Genomic DNA, 22,491 nt, shown 5'->3' on the forward strand with positions numbered 1-22,491 from the left:
AATAAACACCAGCAGAACGCAGAAACCGGCCACTTTTAACAAAAAAAAAAACACTCCAAAAAGGCATAACACGCGCGCCAGCAAACGCCACCACAGACGAAGTCCTGTCACATAGAGATAGTATCCTGTCACTTTACATTATAGATAATTTTGTAGGTATTATCTTCATGACTCTGGATTGTACCTTTTTAGACTACAATCAGTGCAATTTACTGGTTGATGCCAATCACGCCAATATTATCAAAAATAGGCAAAAGAGGACAACAGGGTATGGCAGTTTTCATTAAACCCATACTCCTATGGTTTTACACGGCATCGTACCGGAACGCTAAATCGCTTGGCGCCACGGCTTTGCTGGTAGGATGGTAACTAGCCACGGCCGAAACCTTCCACCAGACCAAACCAGAAATTTAGAAATTATAATATTCTAACTCTTTCTAATATTATAACCCCAGCCGGGAATCGAACTCGGGACCTCCCACCATCTTCCACAGCGCTTACTTAATGCGCCAGCTAAGTCGTCATCAGTCTAAGGTGCAGGTGTATGAAAACTCCAAAACGCCAATTCAAATTCAAAATATTTTTGTTCAATTAGACCTTTACAAGTACTTTTGAATCGTCAAAAGCATCTACCACTGGTTCGGAATGACTATCCTACCGAGAAGAACCAGCAAGAAACTCGGCGGTTGCTCTTTTCAAAGATTTGCTATATACAATATTATGCCATGTATAAAAGTAAAGGTATGCCATGTATGTAATTGAAGTCCCGCGCATTGCTGGAGCGAGCTGCAGGTCAAATCTACGCTCTTCTATCATTTACATAATCTTCGATAATATAATATGCTTTTCTCAAGAGCAGATTTTTAATAGATTTTTTGAACCTGTGTAAAGGCAAGTCCAAAATTGATAGCGGAATTTGATTATAAAAGATTATATCCATTCCCACAAATGACTTTTGGACCTTCCTGAGGCGGGGCGTAGGAGTCGCAAGCCTGTTACGGTGTCTAGTTAGCCTGTTGTGTAGATCGCCAATTCTCTTGTCATTCTGCATTTGGCCAGTGTGGTAAGCTAACATACTAGCATGCTTGGAGCAACCATGGAGGGCACTCTTAAGTTACAAGGTCATGACCTTGCGGTCACTCGCATGTTAAAATAAAGAGGTCACTGGACAACGATATGTCGAGATACAGATCGACATTGACATGTCACTCGGGTTGTACTCGAGTGATCAGTTAACATCGACTTTTATTTCGACTTTAACAGGGCTCTCTCCGTCACTTACTCCATACAATCGTAGTCCTAATTTCATTTGAATATAAAGCAACCAAAGTTCATAAAATTTTGCAGACATAGTCTAGAAACTAATATTTGTGCCTGTGGTGTTTTAGATTTTTCTAAAAATATCAGTTTTAAAATTACAGGAGCTCAAAGATTTGTATGTGAATTTTTAAGACCGCGTAACTTTGAAACAGAATATTTTAACGGAAATCTGGAAAACCACAGGCATAGATATTAGTTCCCGGAACGTTTCTACAAAATTCCATTGAGTATGATTGGTTAGTATTCAAATGAGAGACGAACTACGTTTGTATGGAGGGAGTGACGGAGAGACCACTCTTAAATATCGATTACTATGATTGATTATGCAAATTGTTAGTTTATTGAGTAGGTAGATATTTATTTTTGGGATACAACTAGCTAAACCCGCGACTTTGTCCGCGTGGATTTAGGTTTTTGAAAATCGCGTGGGAACTCTTAGATTTTCCGGGATTAAAAGTAGCCTATATCACTCTCATAGCTATAATAGGTACCTATGCAAAAAAATATGTCGATCCATTGCTCCGTTATGACGTGATTTCAAATTCAAAATATTTTTATTGAATCGTCAAAATAATCTACCACTGGTTCGGAATGTCGTTCCTACCGAGAAGAACCAGCAAGAAACTCGGCGGTTGCTCTTTTCAAGTATTAAATTTACAATAATATGCCATACTATGGTTGAAGGACCAACCGCGGAAGCAAACAAATCGGTTGTGGTTTAAACTTTAGCCTTCTATTTGGGTGATTTATAGGATTTCAATTAGGATTACAATTTTAAATTTTAGGTTCTATTAAAATATCACTTGCTTAACAGTGAAAATCATTGTGAGGAAACCTGCATGCCTGAGAGTTCTTCATAGTGTTCTCAAAGGTGTGTGAAGTCTGCCAATCCGCACCTGGCCAGTGGAAGACTTAATAGCCTGGACCCTTCTCATTCCGAGAGGTCTCAGTAGTGGGCCGGCAATGGGTTGACTGCGATGATTATTATGATCAACTAGCTGATGCCCGCGACTTCGTTCGCGTGGATGTAGTTTTTTAAAAATCCCGTGGGAACTCTTTGATTTTCCGGGATAAAAAGTAGCATATGTGCTAATCCAGGGTATAATCTATCTCCATTCTAAATTTCAGCCCAATCCGTCCAGTAGTTTTTGCGTGAAGGAGTAACAAACACACACACACACACACACACACACACACACACACACACACACACACACACACACACACACATACAAACTTTCGCCTTTATAATATTAGTGTGATAGTGTGACTGTGATAGCAAGTCCAGCATGTATTAGTAGAGGTCACTGATACTAGGCATAGAGTAAGGTACTAACTAATAAAGGATATCTAGTATACAGATATGGCGAAAATGTCTATAAAACCTACTAACTTGCCATCAATGGTATTTCACGAGGTTTTACGATATTTTTTAGGGTTCCGTACCTCAAAAGGACAAACGGAACCCTTATAGGATCACTTTATTGTCTGTCTGTCTGTCTGTCCGTCCGTCCGTCCGTCCGTCGTGTCTGTCAAGAAACCTATAGGATACTTCCCGTTGACCTAGAATCATGAAATTTGGCAGGTAGGTAGGTCTTATAGCACAAGTACAGAAATAAATCTGAAAACCGCGAATTTGTGGTTACATAATTTAAAAAAAAAATTAAAATGTGGCTCAATTTTCAAAATAAGATAACTATACCAAGTGGGGTATCATATGAAAGGGCTTTACCTGTAGATCCTAAAACAGATTTTTATTTATTTTTATGTATAGTTTTTGATTTATCGTGCAAAATGTTGGAAAAAATACCCGAGTACGGAACCCTCAGTGCGCGAGTCTGACTCGCACTTGGCCGGTTTTTTTTTAATTTAAGTACGTGCCGAGATTGTCGCTAACTATAATATAGTTAATTATAAGCATCGTAAGAAAGCTCAGAGTCAGCGGTGTGAAAATGCGATCTCACCTAGTGGTAAGTGACGATGCAGTGTAGGATGGAAGCGGGTTAATTTGAAAGGGCTATGGCAGTTTCATTAAAACTATACCTACCCTTGTTTGGTGTCTAAGTAGTATCGTATAGGAGCGCTAGATCAGTTGACCACAAGATTTTATTGCCAAATTAGCCGATGCCCGCGACTTCGCCCGCGTGGATTTAGGTTTTTTGAAATCCCGTGGGAACTCTTTGATTTTCCGGGATAAAAAGTAGCCTATGTGCTAATCCAGGATATTATCTATTTCCATTCCAAATTTCAGCCAAATCCGTCCAGTAGTTTTTGCGTGAAGGAGTAACAAACATACACACACACACACACACACACATACAAACTTTCGCCTTTATAATATTAGTGTGATTACATCCCCCCCCCGTGGGATAAGTAAAACTAATTCTTGCAATATTAGTAAGAACTACCCCTCTGTTTTAGAATGTACAGGTAAAGCCTTTCATATTATGATACTCCACTTGGTATAGTTATCTTACTTTGATAATTTAGGCACATTTTTAATTTTTTTTAAATGATGTAACCACAAATTCATGTTTTTCGGATTTATTCCTTTACTTGTGCTATAAGACCTACCTACCTAGTAAATTTCACGATTCTAGGTCAACGGGAAGTACCCTATAAGTTTTTTTGACAGACACGACGGACGGACAGACAGACAGCCAACAAAGTGATCCTATAAGGGTTCCGCTTTTCCTTTTGAGGTACGGAACCCTAAAAATTTTCAAAATCGGCGGAGTAAACGCGTAAACATACAAATAAAATTCTTCAGTAGGTACGACTTCTTACATAAAGCCGACCACATACTCGTACCAATGTTATACATACATGATAGTTATATTACATTCTAAACTTTGAAAGGTATTTGATTTAGTTTAGTCAATCGAGGCATTCGGACCGCTTGTGCCATTAATTTATTAATTTACCTATTTATTTTTAGATTAAACTAATTTATTAATTAAAATTAATATATAAGTTTTTGATATGTTGAAAAGCATAGCAGCGTTTTTAATTGGTAAGTGATTTTTAAACGTTATAAGTATAGCCAAATTTTTAAACTAAGTTATAAGTGAATCCAAATTCGGTTAAACCTCAAAAGGTAGTAGACAAACAGACGGACATACACACTTTCGCATCATCTGAATTACGAGTAACAAGTGTAAATTAAAAATTTATAACACCCCAGACCAGTGAAGGTTACCGTAACTAGAAAAGAGCTGATAACTTTCAAACGGCTGAACCGATTTTCTTGGATTATAGCTAAGAACACTCTCGATCAAGTCACCTTTCAAACAAAAAAAATAAAAATAAAATCGGTTCATTAGTTTAGGAGCTACGACGCCACAGACAGATACACAGATACACACATCAAACTCATAACACCCCTCTTTTTGGGTCGGGGGTTAATAAAGACGTATTTTTTTAGCGTTAGCAGCAGTACTATGCCAACACCCGAAGGATTTCGAATACTACCACATCTTACATCTCCCGCATGACCCACCCCTATACCCCGTCTACGAAAGGGCACCCCCTACAAGCTTCAGCTGCCAAGGCAGAAGTAGAGGGTACTACGCCGATGTTGACAGCGGGTGTCAGGTAGGTACATAGTTTCTTTCAAGTAACTAATCCAACAGCTGGGCAACGTTCTGGAAGCTTCGAGAACTCAATGTCTTTCCCAGGACGTTAGGTAGGTACCTAAAGGGACATCGTCTGTGTTGACGTGTTAGCTGGCGGGCGTGCTCTGCCTTTTTGGAGTGTTTTTTTGTTAAAACAGATTGGAAAGCGCTCTAAGGGGGTGCCGTGCGTGTGTCGGCGAGCGCCGGCACAGACGGGGTCCATACTTGTATAGTTTAACTATGTTACAAATACCTACAAACTTGACATTGGCTAATCTTTGAAAAGCCAGACAAGAGAGAAGAAAAAAGGTACCTAAAGATGCCTCCCATTAAACAAAAAATACATGTTTTTAAAAATACCTGATCAACCCATTTCCGCCCCACTACTGAGTACGGGTCTCCTCTCAGAGTGAGATAGGCCATAGTCTGCCACGCTGGCCCAATGCGGTTCGGCAGACTTCACACACCTTTGAGAACATGGAGAACTCTCAGGCATGCAGGTTTTCTCACGATGTTTTCCTTCACCGTTAAAGCAAATGATATTGAATCGCTTAAAACGCACGTAACTGAAAAGTTAGTGGTGCGTGCCCGGGATCGAACCCCCGACCTCAGATCAGAAGGCGGACGTTCTAACCACTAGTATTGGCGTCACTCAGAAAAGCAGGTATTATTTAAATATTTTTATCGAATTATTGGAATGTCCTCTCCAAAACCAACACAATAAAACACAAGTTCAATGTGTAAGGTTATCCGAGAGTTTTAATCTAAACAAACTAATGCCAAAATAAGTAATTTAATTAGAGCGTGATTGCTATCACAACATCTAATTATTCAGTTCACAATCCAAATACCGAAAATATGCGATATCGCTCCGAATCTCAGAAGGAGACTGAACTAAAACCTTCGAAACACCCGTATTTATGCAAGTTCAATCTTGTTGGCCTCCTAGCAACAGATTGTATGACATCGAATGAGCCAAATATCGATTTTATCAAACTACCTGCATTAGGTAAATTAATAATTTTATATTATTTTTGACAACTCAAATCAATTTTTAAAAATAACCTTACACTAGGCTATCACGAGCTTATAGTTTTTAACAATGCTAACACTGAATTTTACATAAATTGTTAATGTTTTCAGGCATATCATTTCTGCTGGCGTCAGCACTTGGTGAGCACGGATCTTTGCACCAATGGGACGCTTTTCAACGAACAATTTCAGGTTAGGTTTATACTTTATAGTTACTACCTACACTTCGATAAATTCTGTATAGGTAAGTACCTAACGTACAGCTCAAACGGGTAGATTCATCCTACATCAATGGCTCAAACTATCTGGGTCTACAAACTTGAGATTTTGCATTAGTTTTCTCTAAGTTAGGCCCCCGGCTAAGGGGAAGTTTTTCCACCTAAGGAGAGGGTTTTCCGATTAAAGAGAGTGTTTACCAGCTAAGAGGAGGGTTTTCTGGCTAAGGGGAGGGTTTTCCGGCTTAGGGGAGGGTTTTCCGGCTAAGGGGAGGATTTTTAGATTAAGGGGGGAGGGATTTCCGGCTAAGAAGAGTGTTTACCAGCTAAGAGGAGATTTTTCTGGCTAAGAACAGGTTTTTCAAATCAAATCAAATCATTTATTCAAAGTAGGTACTATTGTACTCATATTGACTCAGAATTGTTAGATTTGTAAGATGAAATAGTGGTGATAATAATTTGCGTAAACTTAAAACTAAGCTACGAGGAAAGCGAAAGTGTTTTCCGATCAAGGGCGTGTTTTTTTCGACTAAGTAGAGGGTTTTCCAGCTAAGGGGAGATTTTTCTGGCTACTTTAGTGGTTTTCCGGCTAAGGCGAGGTTTTTCAGGATAAGGGGAGGTTTTTTAAATCCTACATTCAATAAATTTATTTTTTCAGGTATGCGACCATTTCTACAACGTACGCTGCGGATCTCCTTACAAAGACTTGTAATTAATTAATTATAATTATGTACCTATACTTTAGTTCTCCTTAGCTGACTTACGAGGGGTCTCTCCGTCACTCGCTCCATACAAACGTAGTTCCAATTTCATTTGAATATTAAGCAACCAAAGTCCATGAAATTTTGCAGACATATTCTAGAAACTAATATATCTATGCCTGTGGTTTTCCAGATTTCTGTTAAAATATTCGGTTTCAAAGTTACGCGGTCTTAAAAATTCATATGTACAAATCTTTGAGCCTCTGTAATTTTAAAACTGCGTATTTTTGGAAAAATCTAAAACACCACAGGCACAGATATTCGTTTCTAGAATATGTCTGCAAAATTTTATGGATTTTGGTTGCTTAATATTCAAATGAAATTGGAACTACGTTTGTATGGAGTAAATGACGGAGAGAGCCCTGTTAAGTATAATAAAATGAAACACGTTCCTTTTCACTGTACTTTTTATTTATTAGCATTTTCACTTGTAAAAAGTTTTCATTTTTACATAATAAATACTTTTGTTAAGAAAACACCAGACCCGTCTTATTATTTATGCATAAGTTTAGATTAGACTGTGCAAAATTAATTATCTTGTGGCTAATACTATTGCACACAATTGTTAGGGTTCCGTCCCTGAAAAAGACGCCCAAAACCAGCCAAGTGCGAATCGGACTCGCGCACCGAGGGTTCCTTACTCGGATATTTTTCCAACATTTTGCGCTATAAATCAAAAACTATTGTACATGACAATAAATAAAAATCTGTTTTAGGATGTACAGCTGGTAAAGCTCTTTCATATGATACCCCACGTGGTATAGGTAGTTATCTTACTTTGAAAATTTAAACGCATTTTTTTAATAGGACCCCACGGACCAAGGGTCTCGACACCAAATGGGACAAAATCATATTCGGAGCCTAGACCCCTGTATTTGCAAGCTTTAGCATTCAGCCGCTTCACAAGCCGCACCAGCTCTGTTGTTGTTGCTAATAGAATAATCCATACTAATATTATAAATGCGAAAGTGTGTCTGTCTGTCTGTTTGTCTGCTACGTTTTCATGGCCCAACCGCTGAACCGATTTTAATGAAATTTGGTACAGAGTAAGAAAAAACCGAAATCCACGCGGGCGAAGCCGCGGGCATCCTCTAGTTATCCATATCTCAAAATTACTTTAACTGGGAATCGAACTCAGACTTGTTTATTTACGAGTCGAAAGTACACGCGTTTATTCCAAAGAGGTAAATAATGAAAAGTTACATAAATGCTTGTAAAAATAGCAAAACCAAGTACTAATTTCGAGATCCAAACCATAGTTTAGCTACCATACAGTTCAAATAAAAAAGGAAAATCGTTTATTACATGTCTGCCCAAATTTTCATTCATTTGATTCCAAGGATTCATTTATGTATGTAAGACTAGCTGATGCCCGCGACTTCGTTCGCGTGGATGTAGGTTTTTAAAAATTCCCGTGGGAACTCTTTGATTTTCCGGGATAAAAAGTAGCCTATGTGCTAATCCAGGGTATAGCCTATCTCCATTCTAAATTTCAGCCCAATCCGTCGAGTAGTTTTTGCGTGAAGGAGTAACAAATACACACACACACACACACATACAAACTTTCTCCTTTATAATATTAGTGTGAAAGTGTGAATGTGATATGATGATAACAAGAAGCGATTTAGCGTTCTGGTACAAAGCTGTGTAGAAAACCAAAGGAGTATGGCATACAAGGAACCAAAAGCTTAATTTGCTATAATCCGCCAAACCAAAGAAATCTGTATGGCGCAACATATAGCATGCGACATGCACCACCCGCCCTACCACTGATAAACATGCAGGAAAAGCCAGCCATCAAGCAAGCCACACGCACCACCACCACGCAACACCACACAAATCCCAACACCACTCGACGCACGTTTCGCCCCGACACCGGAGCATCCTCAGGAGATGTAGACGTAGACCTTACAATGCCTAATTGCAAAGTGCATGTTTCTCAGTGGGAGGGCGGGCGGTGCATGTCGCATGCTACATGTTGCACCATACAGATTTCTTTGGTTTGGCGGATTATAGCAAATTAAGCTTTTGGTTCCTTGTATGTCATGGACTTCCGCAAAATAACGCCTGCTTCTATACTACAAAGGAGTATGGGTTTAATGAAAATTGCCATGTACCTCTTTCAGATTAGCCCGCTTCAATCTTTGACTGTACCTATCATCACTTACCACCATATGAGATTGCAGTCAAGGGCTAACTTGTATCTGAATAAATAAATAAAATTTAAGAGTTTATTTTTTCTTGGCATTTAATTTTTATTTATTCCCAAAATTTTACAATAAAACTTAAATTTAGCTTTATCTAATTACTATACAAATCATGCCCGCGTGGAATGGTGCCAAGAATACTGGTTGCATTTCCGCGCTGGACAGCCAGGCTGATCCGTTACGCAAAAAATGAGCCAGTCCTTCTGTCATCTAATGAGGCTATTGATTAGAAATAGACAGATTTTTATTTAAATAAACTTCTTAAGAGGGGTCTCTCCATCACTCGCTCCATACAAACGTAGTTCCAATTTCATTTGAATATTAAGCAACCAAAGTCCATGAAATTTTGCAGACATATTCTAGAAACTAATATCTATGCCAGTGGTTTTCCAGATTTTTGTTGAAATATTCGGTTTCAAAGTTACGCGGTCTTAAAAATCCACATACAAATCTTTGAGCTCCTGTAATTTTGAAATTACATATTTTTAGAAAAATCTAAAACACCACAGGCACAGATATTAGTTTCTAGAATATGTCTGCAAAATTTCATAGACTTTGGTTGCTTAATATTCAAATGAAATTGGAACTACGATTGTATGGAGTAAGTGACGGAGAGAGCCCTGTTAATGAAAACTGCCATATGTACTTCTTCCAGGTTAGCCCGCTTCAATGTATACACCGCTGTATCATCACTTACCACCATTTGAGATTGCAGTCAAGGGCTAACTTATATCTGAATTTAAAAAAAGACAGATTTTTATTCAAATAAAATTCCTATTTCGTAACTGTACGATAGCTAAACCGTGTCCACTCTATACCAAAGCAATAAAGTGCGAGAACAAAGAAATAAATAAACAAACAGCATCGCAGTGTTAGCTGCGGAATTAAGATGGACGGGCTTTATCTACCCTGTAAGGCACGTGCACCACTAATATCCAAGCGATATATTGCCATATCGCTTAGCTGCTCTTAAATATATACCTTTTTTTTAATTCATTGGGTATATACAGGATGTTTGGTAATTAGTATATAATGACGACACGTACCCATGCTACTTTGATTTGATAAATACAACGCTGAAGTATAATGACGAAATAAAATTATAAAAATTTCCATACAAAATTTAAAAAAAAATATGTCAAAGTTTTCATGACCCTAACGTGCCCTAACTCTCTGAAATCGTTGGCCATCTTTAAATAGGCCAAGGCCAACGATCTTAGTGAGTTAGGGCACGTTAGGGTCATGAAAACTTGGACATAAAAAAATAAAAAAAATTGTATGGAAATTTTTATAATTTTATTTCGTCATTTTACTTCAGCATTGTATTTATCAGATCAAAGTAGCATGGGTACGTGTCGTCATTATATACTAATTACCAAACACTCTGTAGGTATAAGCAAGTGCTTGACCACAAACACACCTGATGAAAAGTGATAATGTGGCTTAAGATGGGATGCGTTTACCGAGAAGATGCCAAATCACTCTTGTTTTAAAGATACCCGGATTGTAATTGGTAGGAAACACAGATCGCTGAAGAGTATTCCAAACCTTAGCCATGCGTATGGTGTTACTATGGCGTTATTACGGCGGTATAGTATGGTATTAGCTGTGCCCGCGACTTCGTTCGCGTGGAATAGTGACTTTTCGGGCAGCATATTATACTCTGTACGTTAAAAATGTTCGCGCTGATTCTTTAAATTGACATAACTTTTTTATTTATGAATTGATTGACATGAAATAAACACTAAATGTTAAGTGGAGCTTACTACAATATATTAGTGAAAACCGTATCTAAATCGAATAAGCCGTTTCTGATATTAGCGTGCACAAACACACAGACAAACAGACAAACAGACAAAAAAATAATTAATTACAATTTCGGGTTCGGCATCGATATAATAACAACCCCTGCTACTTTTTTTTATATATTTCCATTGTACAGACATCACTTTTCTACAATTTTATTATATGTATAGATTAGTATAGTTACAGCTTAGCTTCGTTCGGTGGATACTGCCCTAGAGCATGTAAATAAAGGTAGCGAAGTCCAATCTCATATTCAGTCGCGTTTGGCGCCCTGCAGCGTCAGTCAGTTTTGATCCTGTCTATTAGTTTCTTGTGTTTCGGTGAGTCGATTTGTGAACCTGTTTATTTATTAACTAGAGGATGCCCGCGACTTCGTCCACGTGGATTTAGGTTTAAAAGATCCCGTGGGAACTGTTTGATTTTCCGGGATAAAATGCCTATGTCAATTACAGGGACGCAAGCTACCTCGGTACCAAATTTCATACAAATCGGTCAAGCGGATGGGTTTTTAGGAATCCTGTGGGAACTCTTTGATTTTTCGGGATAAAAGTAGCCTTTGTCCGTCCCCGGGATATAAGCTCACCCTGATACCAAATTTCGTCAGAATTAGTTAAACTGTTGGGCCGTGAAAAGGTAACAGACAGACAGACAGACACACTTTCGTATTTATAATATTAGTGTGGATTTACTAGCTGATGCCAACGATTTCGTTCCCGTTGATATAGGTTTTTAAAAATCCCGTGGGAAGTCATTGATTTACCGGGATAAAAAGTAGCCTATGTTAGGTACTCTCCTGGTCTTTAAATATAACTTTAACAACAAGTATAAATTAAAAATAATTTATAACACCCGCGACTAGTGAAGGTTACGGTAACTAGAAAAGAGCTGATAACTTTCAAACGGCTGAACTGAATTTCTTGGATTATAGCTAAGAACACTCTCGATCAAGCCGCCTTTCAAACAAAAACAAACTAAATTAAAAACGGTTCATTAGTTTAGGAGCTACAATGCCACAGACAGATACACAGATACACACGTCAAACTTATAACACCCCTCTTTTTGGGTCGGGGGTTAAAAATCACGTCAATCCGTTGTTCCATTACCGACATGATTGAAAGACAAACCAATAAACAAGCAAACAAACGCATTTTCGCATTTACAATATTGGTAGTGATGGTAATATTTTTTTTGAGGTAATGGTAATATTTAAAAAAAAAAAAATATTAATCTTCATTAGGTAAGTATGGGTAATGCTATCGCAAGCTTATCAGCACTTGTGGCGGTGAGTGGTGAGATTTGTGGGGCACTTTCATATTGGACGCACTCAAGCTGTCAGTTTGACATTACACTTAATTAGTAGATTAAAATTGATTTTTAGGGTCAAGACACATTGCCTCGAAGCAAAGTAACGCTTTTTATTCTAAATACTTAGGCATCTCTAGCGCACTGAACAGTTTTATAAGTAAACAAACTCGATTTCCGGCAAGCTGGGCAATTTGGCCTAATAGGTACATTGAACTAAATTCATCATCAAGGCATCGTACTTGCCGGTAGGGTGGCAACTAGCCACGGCCGAAGCCTCCCACCAGACTAAACCAGAAATTATAAAATTCTAAACTGCTGCTGGGAATGTGCGTTTCCACATTGTCCGATCCGATATCGGTATAACGGATCGGATAATGTGGAAACACTCTCTAGGTTAGCACTGCTAGGCAATTGGCATACCAGAAACGGATCCAATAAAATAGAAATATTCAATAAAGTGAGTTACAAACGTTAGAAATTGAAATACCTATTGAAATATTGAGTACTAGCTGATACCCGCGACTTTGTTCGCGTGGATGTAGGTTTTTTAAAATTCCCGTGGGAACTCTTTGATTTTCCGGGATAAAAAGTAGCCTATGTGCTAATCCAGGGTATAATCTATCTCCAATTTAAATTTCAGCTCAATCCGTTCAGTAGTTTTCGCGTGAGGGAGTAACAAACATACACACACACACACACATACAAACTTTCTCCTTTATAATATTAGTGTGATCCATTGGAAAATGCCTCATAAGAAATCTTAGAGTCACTCAGCGAGCGATGGAGAGAGCTATGCTTGGAGTTTCTCTACGAGATCAAATGAGAGATGAGGAGATCTGTAGGAGAACCAGAGTAACCGACATAGTTCTTAACGGGTTGCGAAGCTGATTGTGGTAATGGGCAGGGCACGTAGTTCGTAAATCCGACGTTGAGGTTGGCGACTGCACCGAAAAGCGCAACGTTGAAACCTTCCTGTAGTCAAAGTCAAAGTCATTCAGTCAAATTGGGCACTATTTGTACACTTTCTGATTGTCAAACAATGATGTAGTGGTGATAATTAATTACGTTAACTTAAAACTTTTGACGTGACAACGTCTTATAATTCGATAGAGCCGGCTAAAAAACATGACTCATGCGGCGTTACCTCGCTCTGAGGCGTTCCATGTAAGGCTTGAAGTGCAAGCGAGAGCGCGGAACGAGTGACAAAGAAGCATAATCAGCCTTTGTTGTCACGTTCAACTATCGTCAGTAAACCGACTTTACAGACAACCAATTTTTTTTTTCTCTTTGGTCTGGCTTTACAAAGATTAGCCAATGTCAAGTTTGTAGTTATTTGTAACAAGTTAGTTAAACTATACAATTACGGACCCCGTCTGTGCCGGCGCTCGCCGACACACGCACGGCACCCCCTTAGAGCGCTTTCCAGTCAGTTTTAACAAAAAAAAACACTGCAAAAAGGCAGAGCACGCCCGCCAGCTAACACCAACACAGACGAAATTCAACTTAAAACTTTAAATTCGTTTTCGGTTGATAAAGATGATATAAATCTAATGCTATCCCTTCCTGCAGGGAGCATTATGAAAGGGATAGAAACACCTATAATATACCTGCCATTTAGTTTCATTGCAATCTAGAGATTATGTAAAACAGATTACACTAGTAAGATTTCTTTTTCAGATAAAGTAATCCTAAACCCGAAGCTTAGAAAATGTATTAAAAGGAAAATTCAAAATGGCGATCCTACTACTTTGGCTATTACTGTTCAAAACTCACTCCTGCGAAAATATTTACAAGTTGTTTGAGGAGATCAATGAAAACGTGAAGATTTTCAACTCAATAGCTGCTGACATAGCTTGGCAATCATCTGTGGAACCTGCCAAGGATGGGTTTGTTTTTCGAAAAACTTTTATAAGAGAATAGAATAGAATAGAGTCGGGTAGGGTAGGGTAGGGTAGAGTAGGGTAGGGTAGAGTAGAGTAGAATAGAATAGTTTTTTTTTATTTCTTTTTTATAGAACATTAGCCATGCTAAATCATGACTGATGTTCCCCTTTCCCCTCCAACTAAGCGTAAATCTTGTGATAGGAGTAGGTACGACAATAGTGCAACGGTTAGGGTTTGAACCGCCGGCTTTTCGGAATTCAGTCCGCTCCTCAACCGTTGAGCTATTGAGGTTCTACGGTGAGTGAGGTTATTGAGGTTGATTAGAATAGAATAGGATAGGATAGAATAGGATACAATAGAATAGAATAGGAATAGGACAGAATAGTACAGAATAGGACAGTTTAGGACAGAATAGGACAGGATAGGACAGAATAGGACAGGATAGGACAGAATAGGACAGAATAGGACAGAATAGGACAGAATAGACAGAATTGGACAGAATAGGACAGAATAGGACAGAATAGGACAGAATGGGATAGAATGGGATAGAATAGGATAGAATACGATAGAATAGGATAGGCGTACACCCAACAGGCACACATTGTACGAAATTGTATAGTTTCTTGCTGGCTCTTCTCGGTAGGAAAGGCATTCCTAACCAGTGGTAAATGCATTTGACGATTCAAAAGTGCTTGTAAAAGTTTAGTAGAATATTTTTTTTTAGATTTTGATATAAGTTTAGTTAGAGTGTCTTTAACAGGTTGGCAGAAAGAGCAGCAAAATACCAGCAAAAGAAGATATCATGGCAGCATAGTACCTGCAAAACTTTGACGTCCATGCATGACAGGCTTGTACTAAATTCTACGCAGGAAAGACAGGCGTATCTGCTGTGCAGAGGACCGAAATATTATTATAAAGAAGCCAGGTAATTTTTCAAAGAATTTAGTTTACGTTTTATATTACTTATCTTATGTCTTACGTCTTTACCATAGGAATACCCGGCTGAGTTTGTTGTGGGCTCTTCTCAGACTTGGGCGCGTTTGGAACGCTCGTAGCTTTAGTTTGAAGTTTACGTAATTAATTGTATTATCACCACTATATCATCCTTCAAATTAAAAAAACGGGCAAACAAAAGGTGTACAATTAAGTACCTATTTTGAATAAATGATTTTGATTTTTTTTTTAATTTTGTTGTTTTTAATTACATAAGCTACTTACGCGTGTAAAACTTACAGATATAATCGTGGCCTTAGATAAATAAAACCTAGATCAATTTATTTTAGGGAAATGAGCAACGTCTATGAAGAGTTACAATTAATATATTCCAACATTGAAGTGTGCATACCCGGTTCTGAACACACAGCAAATTTGACAGCTATAGAGACGGCCATCTTGAAATACATATCAACTGTCACAGAGTATTTGAATTCGGAACATCCAGAACAGAATTCTATTGGATTTGCCTCGAAAATGGCTATTAATGGCGGTAGAACGAAAAATGGATTTTTATGCTTGAAGGGAGAAGCAGATTTTGAGAAAATTATGGAATTTTCCAGGAAGCCTAAGGTTTTGGAATGGGTATGGTCTGTTTGGAGGGAAAAGGTTAAAGAGATGAGAGCACCGTACCGGAGGTTGGTGGATTTGGAAAATAAGGCGGCTAGAAGAAATGGTATGTGGCGCATAGGTTGACTCTTGAAACTAGATGGGTAAAAGATGGCGGTAAAATGAAAACAAAATAGGTCATGTATAACTAGGAACTAGTTATTATCTTTTGGCTATCATTTAGATTTCAGAATCACAGAGTAAAATTGGGCTAACTGACTCACCACTGTTTGAATCTAAGATCACTTTCATATTGAGCAGCCACTGCGTTGCATGGTATGCAATGCTGCATGGATTATTGCATTGCATGCAATGGGTACAATGCAGCTGCTCTATTTGAAAGTGTATAGATTTAAACAATGGTGAGTCAGTAAGCCCAATTTTACACTACTGATCAACACTGAGTTAGCGAATTACCCTGCAAGTCAAATATAAATCGTGCAGAATTTTTTTGAGTAAATATAAATATATAAATAAATCTAGTATCAAAATCAGGTGAGGTTATAAAAACAAGAAACTAAAGTGATATTTTCTACAGTAGGTATCTAGGAATTGCAGATTTTTAGAAACGCTAAATAATCACTAATAATATGATCGGCTCTCGTTATAGACTCTAAGGCCTCATTTACACCACAGATGAAATAGAACAAATGTATTCCCAATTATATTATGATCACACGTCAACGGTTTTTTACGTGTGAACAGATACTTGGGAATACAATTCGTTCTATTTGGACACCTTTTTGACGGAAGTTAAAAGATCTCGTGTAAATTAGGCTTTATTGTAAGTTTTTTTTTTTAAATTAAATGAATTTTTAACTTATTTGATTGGTCATCAGGGTACCGAGACATGGGCGACTCTTGGCGCGAAGAGTTAGAGCTGTCCAATCTACGGGCAAAATGTCAGCAACTGTACAGAAGCGTCAGACCACTGTACGCGTTGCTACACGGTATGGTGAGGTTTTATCTGAGGAGAGAGTACGGGGATGCTGTGGACGAGAGAGGACCTATCCCTGCACATTTATTAGGTATATTATCTTAGATGATGTATGTTTAGAAAATTCTCAACGCCTATTAGCCCGGAATTAGGAAGTTTTCGGTGTGTCATCCCCGTGCCTCGAAGAGCACGTAGAGCCGACGCGCTTGGATCGATCTCTCTCCGGTCGCGTCGGATTTCCGTCCCATCGGATTATGAGAGTGAGGGAATAGAAGTGCACCTGTGTTTGCGCACACACTTGTGCACTATAATATCTCCCGCGCAGTTGGCGAATCTCTATGGAAATTGCGCCGTGGCCGAATATCGGTCGGGAGTACATGAGATAATATAATATATTATTACTACAATATATATTTATTAAAACAATGAACCTAAAATTAAAAAAAACTTAAAAAATATAATTTAATATAATAACTAAAATATATTATTAAAAGGAGTCCCTTTAGGCAAGGTTCCGAAGACTGGCAGCGTTCCCCCTTTGAATGGCTAGACTAATTCTTTGTCCGAGGTAGTCTGTGATGTCCTTTTTGCTATTTCCTTTAAAATATTATATCAATGGTCTCATGCCACTGCACTTGAAGGGTTCTTTATATTCTAGGTAATTTATGGTCTCAAAATTGGGAGCCCTTAGCGGATATGATACTACCTAAGGTCATCAATCTGGATGATAGGATAAAGGAAACTGGATGGACGGTACATGACATGGTATGTTATTAACATTAGGGCCATAGTCTTTTATTATAGTGCTACCACTTTTATAAGTGGTAGTACTGTACTTAAATTTCCTTCAATCTAATCCATTTATTCTATTTGATATTATTAGATAAAACGTGCAGAAGATTTCTACATATCACTCGGTTTGCCGCCAATGACGGAAAAGTTTTGGCGGGAATCCGTACTGTCACGGGAAAACCATGATTTGGCGCGCTGTCACGGCACCGCGGCAGACATGTTTCAAGATGGCGACTTCCGGTTTGTGTTGCCATATTGCTGATTATAAAACCTACCAACTTTATTTTAAATTACAATTAAGTATAATTTGTATACGTAATAGTTAAACTTTTTCAAGAAAGGTATTTTTTATGGTAATTTTTTATTGTGTAGGCAAGAGTTGCAATAGCGGAGTTTATGAAAATGTGAGAGATTAGGTGGCGAGATGTAAATCCTGGAAAGCAACAAATAAACATGTATACTTTTCATTTTTGTCCAAAAGCCTAAATATCAATTTTCATGGGAAATTTAACTTGAAAAATGACGGATTTTCATCCCCTATTTAACACCTCAGTGCCTCCAATAGGAACCTGTTGTCAAAACAATTTTCTAACCCTAGCTATTTAGACTGCACATTGATAGACCAGTCAGTCAGTTAAGAGTTAAGACATGTCTTTATTTGTGTAGAAGAGATATAAAGGGATTTTGGATCTAAACGATTAAAAATTCATATAAATTAAAATCATTACTAATATATGTATCTGCTAATATATTTTTTTTTTCATTTATACATGACACAGAGACTTGTATGTTAAATTAATATGTTTCAGGCTTCTTTATTGCTCAGGTGTGACGTTTGAAGACTTCTATGTCATTCACCACGAAATGGGTCATATCCAATACTACATGGCATATGAAAACCAACCAGCGCTGTTCCGGGTAAGATGCTTTTTAACACCCGACCCAAAAAGAGGGGTGTTATAAGTTTGACGAGTGTATAATATGATGCAGCTTTTCCATAATCATTTTGTGTTTTTAATCTAAAAATAGGGGTCGTTTAGCATTTAACTTCCTTGTTTTAATCAGATACAAGCATCACAGCACATTTGTGATGTTAAGTGATGATGCAGTCTAAAATCGAATGGGCTAAACTTGAAGGGGTGTGGTAGTTTTTATAAAACCCATACCCCTTTGGTTTCTACACAGTATCGTACCGAAACGATAAATCACTTGGTGGTACGGATTTACCGGTAGGGTGGTAACTAGCCACGGCCGAAGCCTCCCACCAGACAACACTAAAACATTTTAAAAGTCTTCCTACTTGTTTTATAGCAAGCAAACACAGCACTGCATGAAAGCATTGGTGACACAATAATGTATGGTGTAATGACACCACAGCATTTGCATAGGCTACGTCTTATTAACGATTCTGAACTGTATACTTCTGTTGATATAGTAGACAGTAAAGACAATGCCAATAGAAAGAATGAAGAATCAAAAGTCAATACTAAAAATGATAAAGAAATAAAAATTCATAAGGTTAGAGCCAATATTAATAAGAATTATGAAAAACCTAAAGCCATAATCATGAATGATGATAAAGCCAATGAAGAATTTAAAGTTAAATCCAATCTAAAGGACAATGAAGAATACGAAGAATTATTTAACAATCTTAGGTTAAAAGAGAATAACCAAAAATCCTCTAAAGTAAATGAATATAAAGTGAATGATAGAGATAAAGAAGATTATAAAGATGAAATACTAGATTTGATTACGACAGATGACATATTAATGCTTAAGCAAGCTTTGAATAAATTACCACAAATACCGTTTTCGCTACTCATGGATGAGTACAGGTGGAGATACTTTGAAGGTATATATATTTAGTTTGTCTATGGTTTTTCCCAGTATTAGACCGTGGTGTGTGCAATTTTTTAGAGTCAATCTACCGCCATTTCTATGATTTCTCCAATGCCATTTTCAGGGTTCCCTTATAGGATCACTTTGTTGTCTGTCTGTCTGTCTGTCTGTATGTCCGTCGGTCCGTCCGTCCGTCCGTCCGTGCGTGCGCGAGTCTGACTCGCACTTGTTGAGTATAGTATAACCCCAAAAATCTATACTACGTCCCGTTTTGATTCTCTAATACATTTTAAAAGTTCTTAGGTACCTATTACTCAAAAAGGTGTAACGTAGATTCATTAATTAATTTGAAGAATTTGACGATGATCTGATAAAAGACTTTGGGGGATGGAGGATTGAAAGAATTGAAATAATTATGACATCGTTTAGTGTTATAGTTATCTTAGTATATCAGCTATAGAATATGGCAATCTTTAGTGTTTAATAGTATAGGGTTTTCAATGATTTTAATAAATTTTGAAGGTAGTCTAGACAAGGAATCGTTGAATCAGGAATTTTGGGAGATGGCACGAAAATTGCAAGGAATTGCCCCACCTGTTTATAGAGGGGAGGAATACTTCGATGTGGGGGCTAAGTTTCATGTGCCGGACAATACGCCTTATATACGGTAAGAATTTTGTAGATCTAGTAAACAGTTAATCTACCTAAGAGTTGGTCTTAGCGGCTTGCTTTGTCGATTGCGGACCATAAAGCCCCAGATTTGTGTCCCGGGATACGACCAAAATTGAATTTTCGTTTCAAGAATTCTCTGTATGGTTGTATGAAGGCTGTGTGTGGACTCAGTATGTTTATGGAAGCACCATCAAAAATCAGGCATTTCCCAAAGGAAAGGCCTGTATTCAAAGTCAAAGTCAAAGCCATTTATTCAAATTGGACTTTTTTTTCTCGTTTAAAGAGCTAGGTCACTAGTGTGACCATGTGGCTCTGGTAGGTCCAATTGTAGACTTTCTGATTGTCAAACAATGATGTAGTGGTGATAATTAATTAGCCTAACTTAAAACTAAAGCTACGAGGGTTCCAAACGTGCCCCAGTCTGAGAAGAGCCCACAACAAACTCAGCCGGGTATTCTTTTTTTTATCATCACCACTTTGCAGAATCACTTATTCTTAAAGCTGTTTGGCAACTCATTCCCAAGCTTTCTCATCATTTAAATAATCCTTTGCATAGGATTTTTATTTAAGCAGAATTTTAATTTGAACTATTATACTTATTCTAGATATTTCCTGAGCAGCTTCCTCCAGCACCAAATATTTGAGAGTCTCTGCAAAGCGGCCGTATTCGGACATAGAAACGTTAAAGAACCTCTCCCCGATTCTATATCTCTTAACAGATGTGACATATACGGGTCAAAGGCTGCTGGAAAGATTTTGAAGTAAGAAAACTTTTCTCCTTACAATTTTTTTTCCAACTTGAGTCTTAATATTAAAAAAAATCGTTCAAATAAAAAAAGGCCTTCCTTAGGAAAGAGTAGGTATTTGACCAACATAATTTCCTACCAAAAAGAAAAATTTTCTATTCTTGTAAACATAAAACTACTGAAGTTAATTAATTTAATTCAATTCAAATTCATTTCATATTACCTAGGTGTTTAATGTAATTGAAAAATTTCTTTTAAAAAGTCATGCATGTTTAGAATCGGTCAGACTGAAATTTTTCAAACTTTACTCTTCCCTTACATTGTTCAGTGGAAAAGAAAATATTTTTTGTATTTTTCTATTTTTAGGGACATTATGTCAAGAGGTGCATCCCAAAACTGGAAACAAATCTTGCAAGAAACAACGGGAGAAACGGAAATAAGCGCGGTATCCCTGAAACGATACTACCGCCCTCTCTACAAACTACTGATGCGATTGGTAGAAAAATACGACATTCCAATTGGCTGGTAGTGACAGATTAAAAAATACGACGTCATTTATGGGCAAAACAATGTGCCAAACTGTTGTACATATTACAATCTTACAGTATTAAGACAGATCTTATAATGCTATTCCTTTCCCCAGGGATCATTATGAAAGGGATAGCTATAGATATCTATATTATTTGGACCTTATCAGTTTAGTTTAGGGAGCGTATACAACAGATTAAATCACATTGAGAACAAATTAGTCGAAGGATTGTTATCTTTATAATTAAGATGGAATTTTTGTGGCAAAAGAATAAAACTTAAGAATTTTGGAAATTCAGTTATATGCAGTTTCATTATACGTATTAAAAATCTATACTCATTATAAATACGAAAGTATGTCCGCCTATATGGTTTTATAACTCTACCGAAAAACGAATCTTGATGAAATTTGGCACAGAAATGGTACAATATGGAGATGGACATTCAGTATATTTTATTTCGTAGAGATTTAAAATCGAGCTGGGACCAAATAAAACAAAGATTAAATTAACAATAAATACATTTATTTAACTTAATATTATTAAATAGTGCTTTGAAGACGATTTTTTTTAGTTTTAAAACCTTACAAGTTAATTTTAAAAAATAAGATTTTTCATTTTTTTGACTTCAATATTTCACAGTACACTCTAAGTGGAATAATTTATTAAAGCAATTAAATTAAATTATCATTTATTTACTAACAATAAATCAAACTACTATTTATTTACACAACTATTAATATACTTAATAAAATTATGGTAAACTGTCAATTTTATGAACTAATACGGCTTTCTGTATTTTTGTAATAATATCATCTATGTACAATAATGTTTATTTACAAAATGCTATTATTATTTTAAACAAGTATAAAATTAAAAAATTAATAACCCCCAACTTAGCGTTGTAACTCCAAACCATATAAGCCAATTGGAATGATTTACTTAAGAGGGGTCTCTCCGTCACTCGCTCCATACAAACGTAGTTCCAATTTCATTTGAATATTAAGCAACCGAAGGCCATGAAATTTTGCAGACATATTCTAGAAACTAATATCTATGCCTGTGGTGTTTTAGATTTTTCTAAAAATATGTGGTTTTAAAATTACAGGGGCTCAAAGATTTGTATGTGAATTTTTAAGACTGCGTAACTTTGAAACCGAATATTTTAACAGAAATCTGGAAAACCACAGGCGTAGATATTAGTTCCCGGAACGTTTCTACAAAATTCTATT

At 37.1% G+C, this 22,491-nt stretch overlaps 2 protein-coding genes across 2 annotated transcripts; both read left to right on the forward strand.

The window, feature by feature from the left end:
• Positions 1–4,302: 4,302 nt before the first annotated feature.
• On the forward strand, positions 4,303–6,994 carry LOC123878943 (U-scoloptoxin(01)-Cw1a-like). The gene is made up of 4 exons (XM_045926320.1): positions 4,303–4,333; positions 4,745–4,914; positions 6,078–6,158; positions 6,840–6,994. Exons 1-4 carry the CDS (start codon positions 4,303–4,305, stop codon positions 6,891–6,893), a joined length of 336 nt encoding a protein of 111 aa, XP_045782276.1. The 3' UTR covers positions 6,894–6,994.
• Positions 6,995–11,213: 4,219 nt separating this feature from the next.
• Positions 11,214–21,558, forward strand: LOC123879207 (angiotensin-converting enzyme-like). The gene is made up of 12 exons (XM_045926812.1): positions 11,214–11,275; positions 13,939–14,147; positions 14,905–15,069; positions 15,428–15,813; positions 16,586–16,774; positions 17,342–17,448; positions 17,567–17,715; positions 18,285–18,393; positions 18,787–19,327; positions 19,837–19,981; positions 20,592–20,747; positions 21,099–21,558. The coding sequence occupies exons 2-12, from the start codon at positions 13,993–13,995 to the stop codon at positions 21,259–21,261; spliced, it is 2,265 nt and encodes a 754-aa protein (XP_045782768.1). The 5' UTR covers positions 11,214–11,275; positions 13,939–13,992; the 3' UTR covers positions 21,262–21,558.
• Positions 21,559–22,491: the final 933 nt, after the last annotated feature.

The sequence above is a fragment of the Maniola jurtina genome, chromosome 27 (genome assembly GCF_905333055.1).
Source record: "Maniola jurtina chromosome 27, ilManJurt1.1, whole genome shotgun sequence".
NCBI lineage: Eukaryota > Metazoa > Arthropoda > Insecta > Lepidoptera > Nymphalidae > Maniola > Maniola jurtina.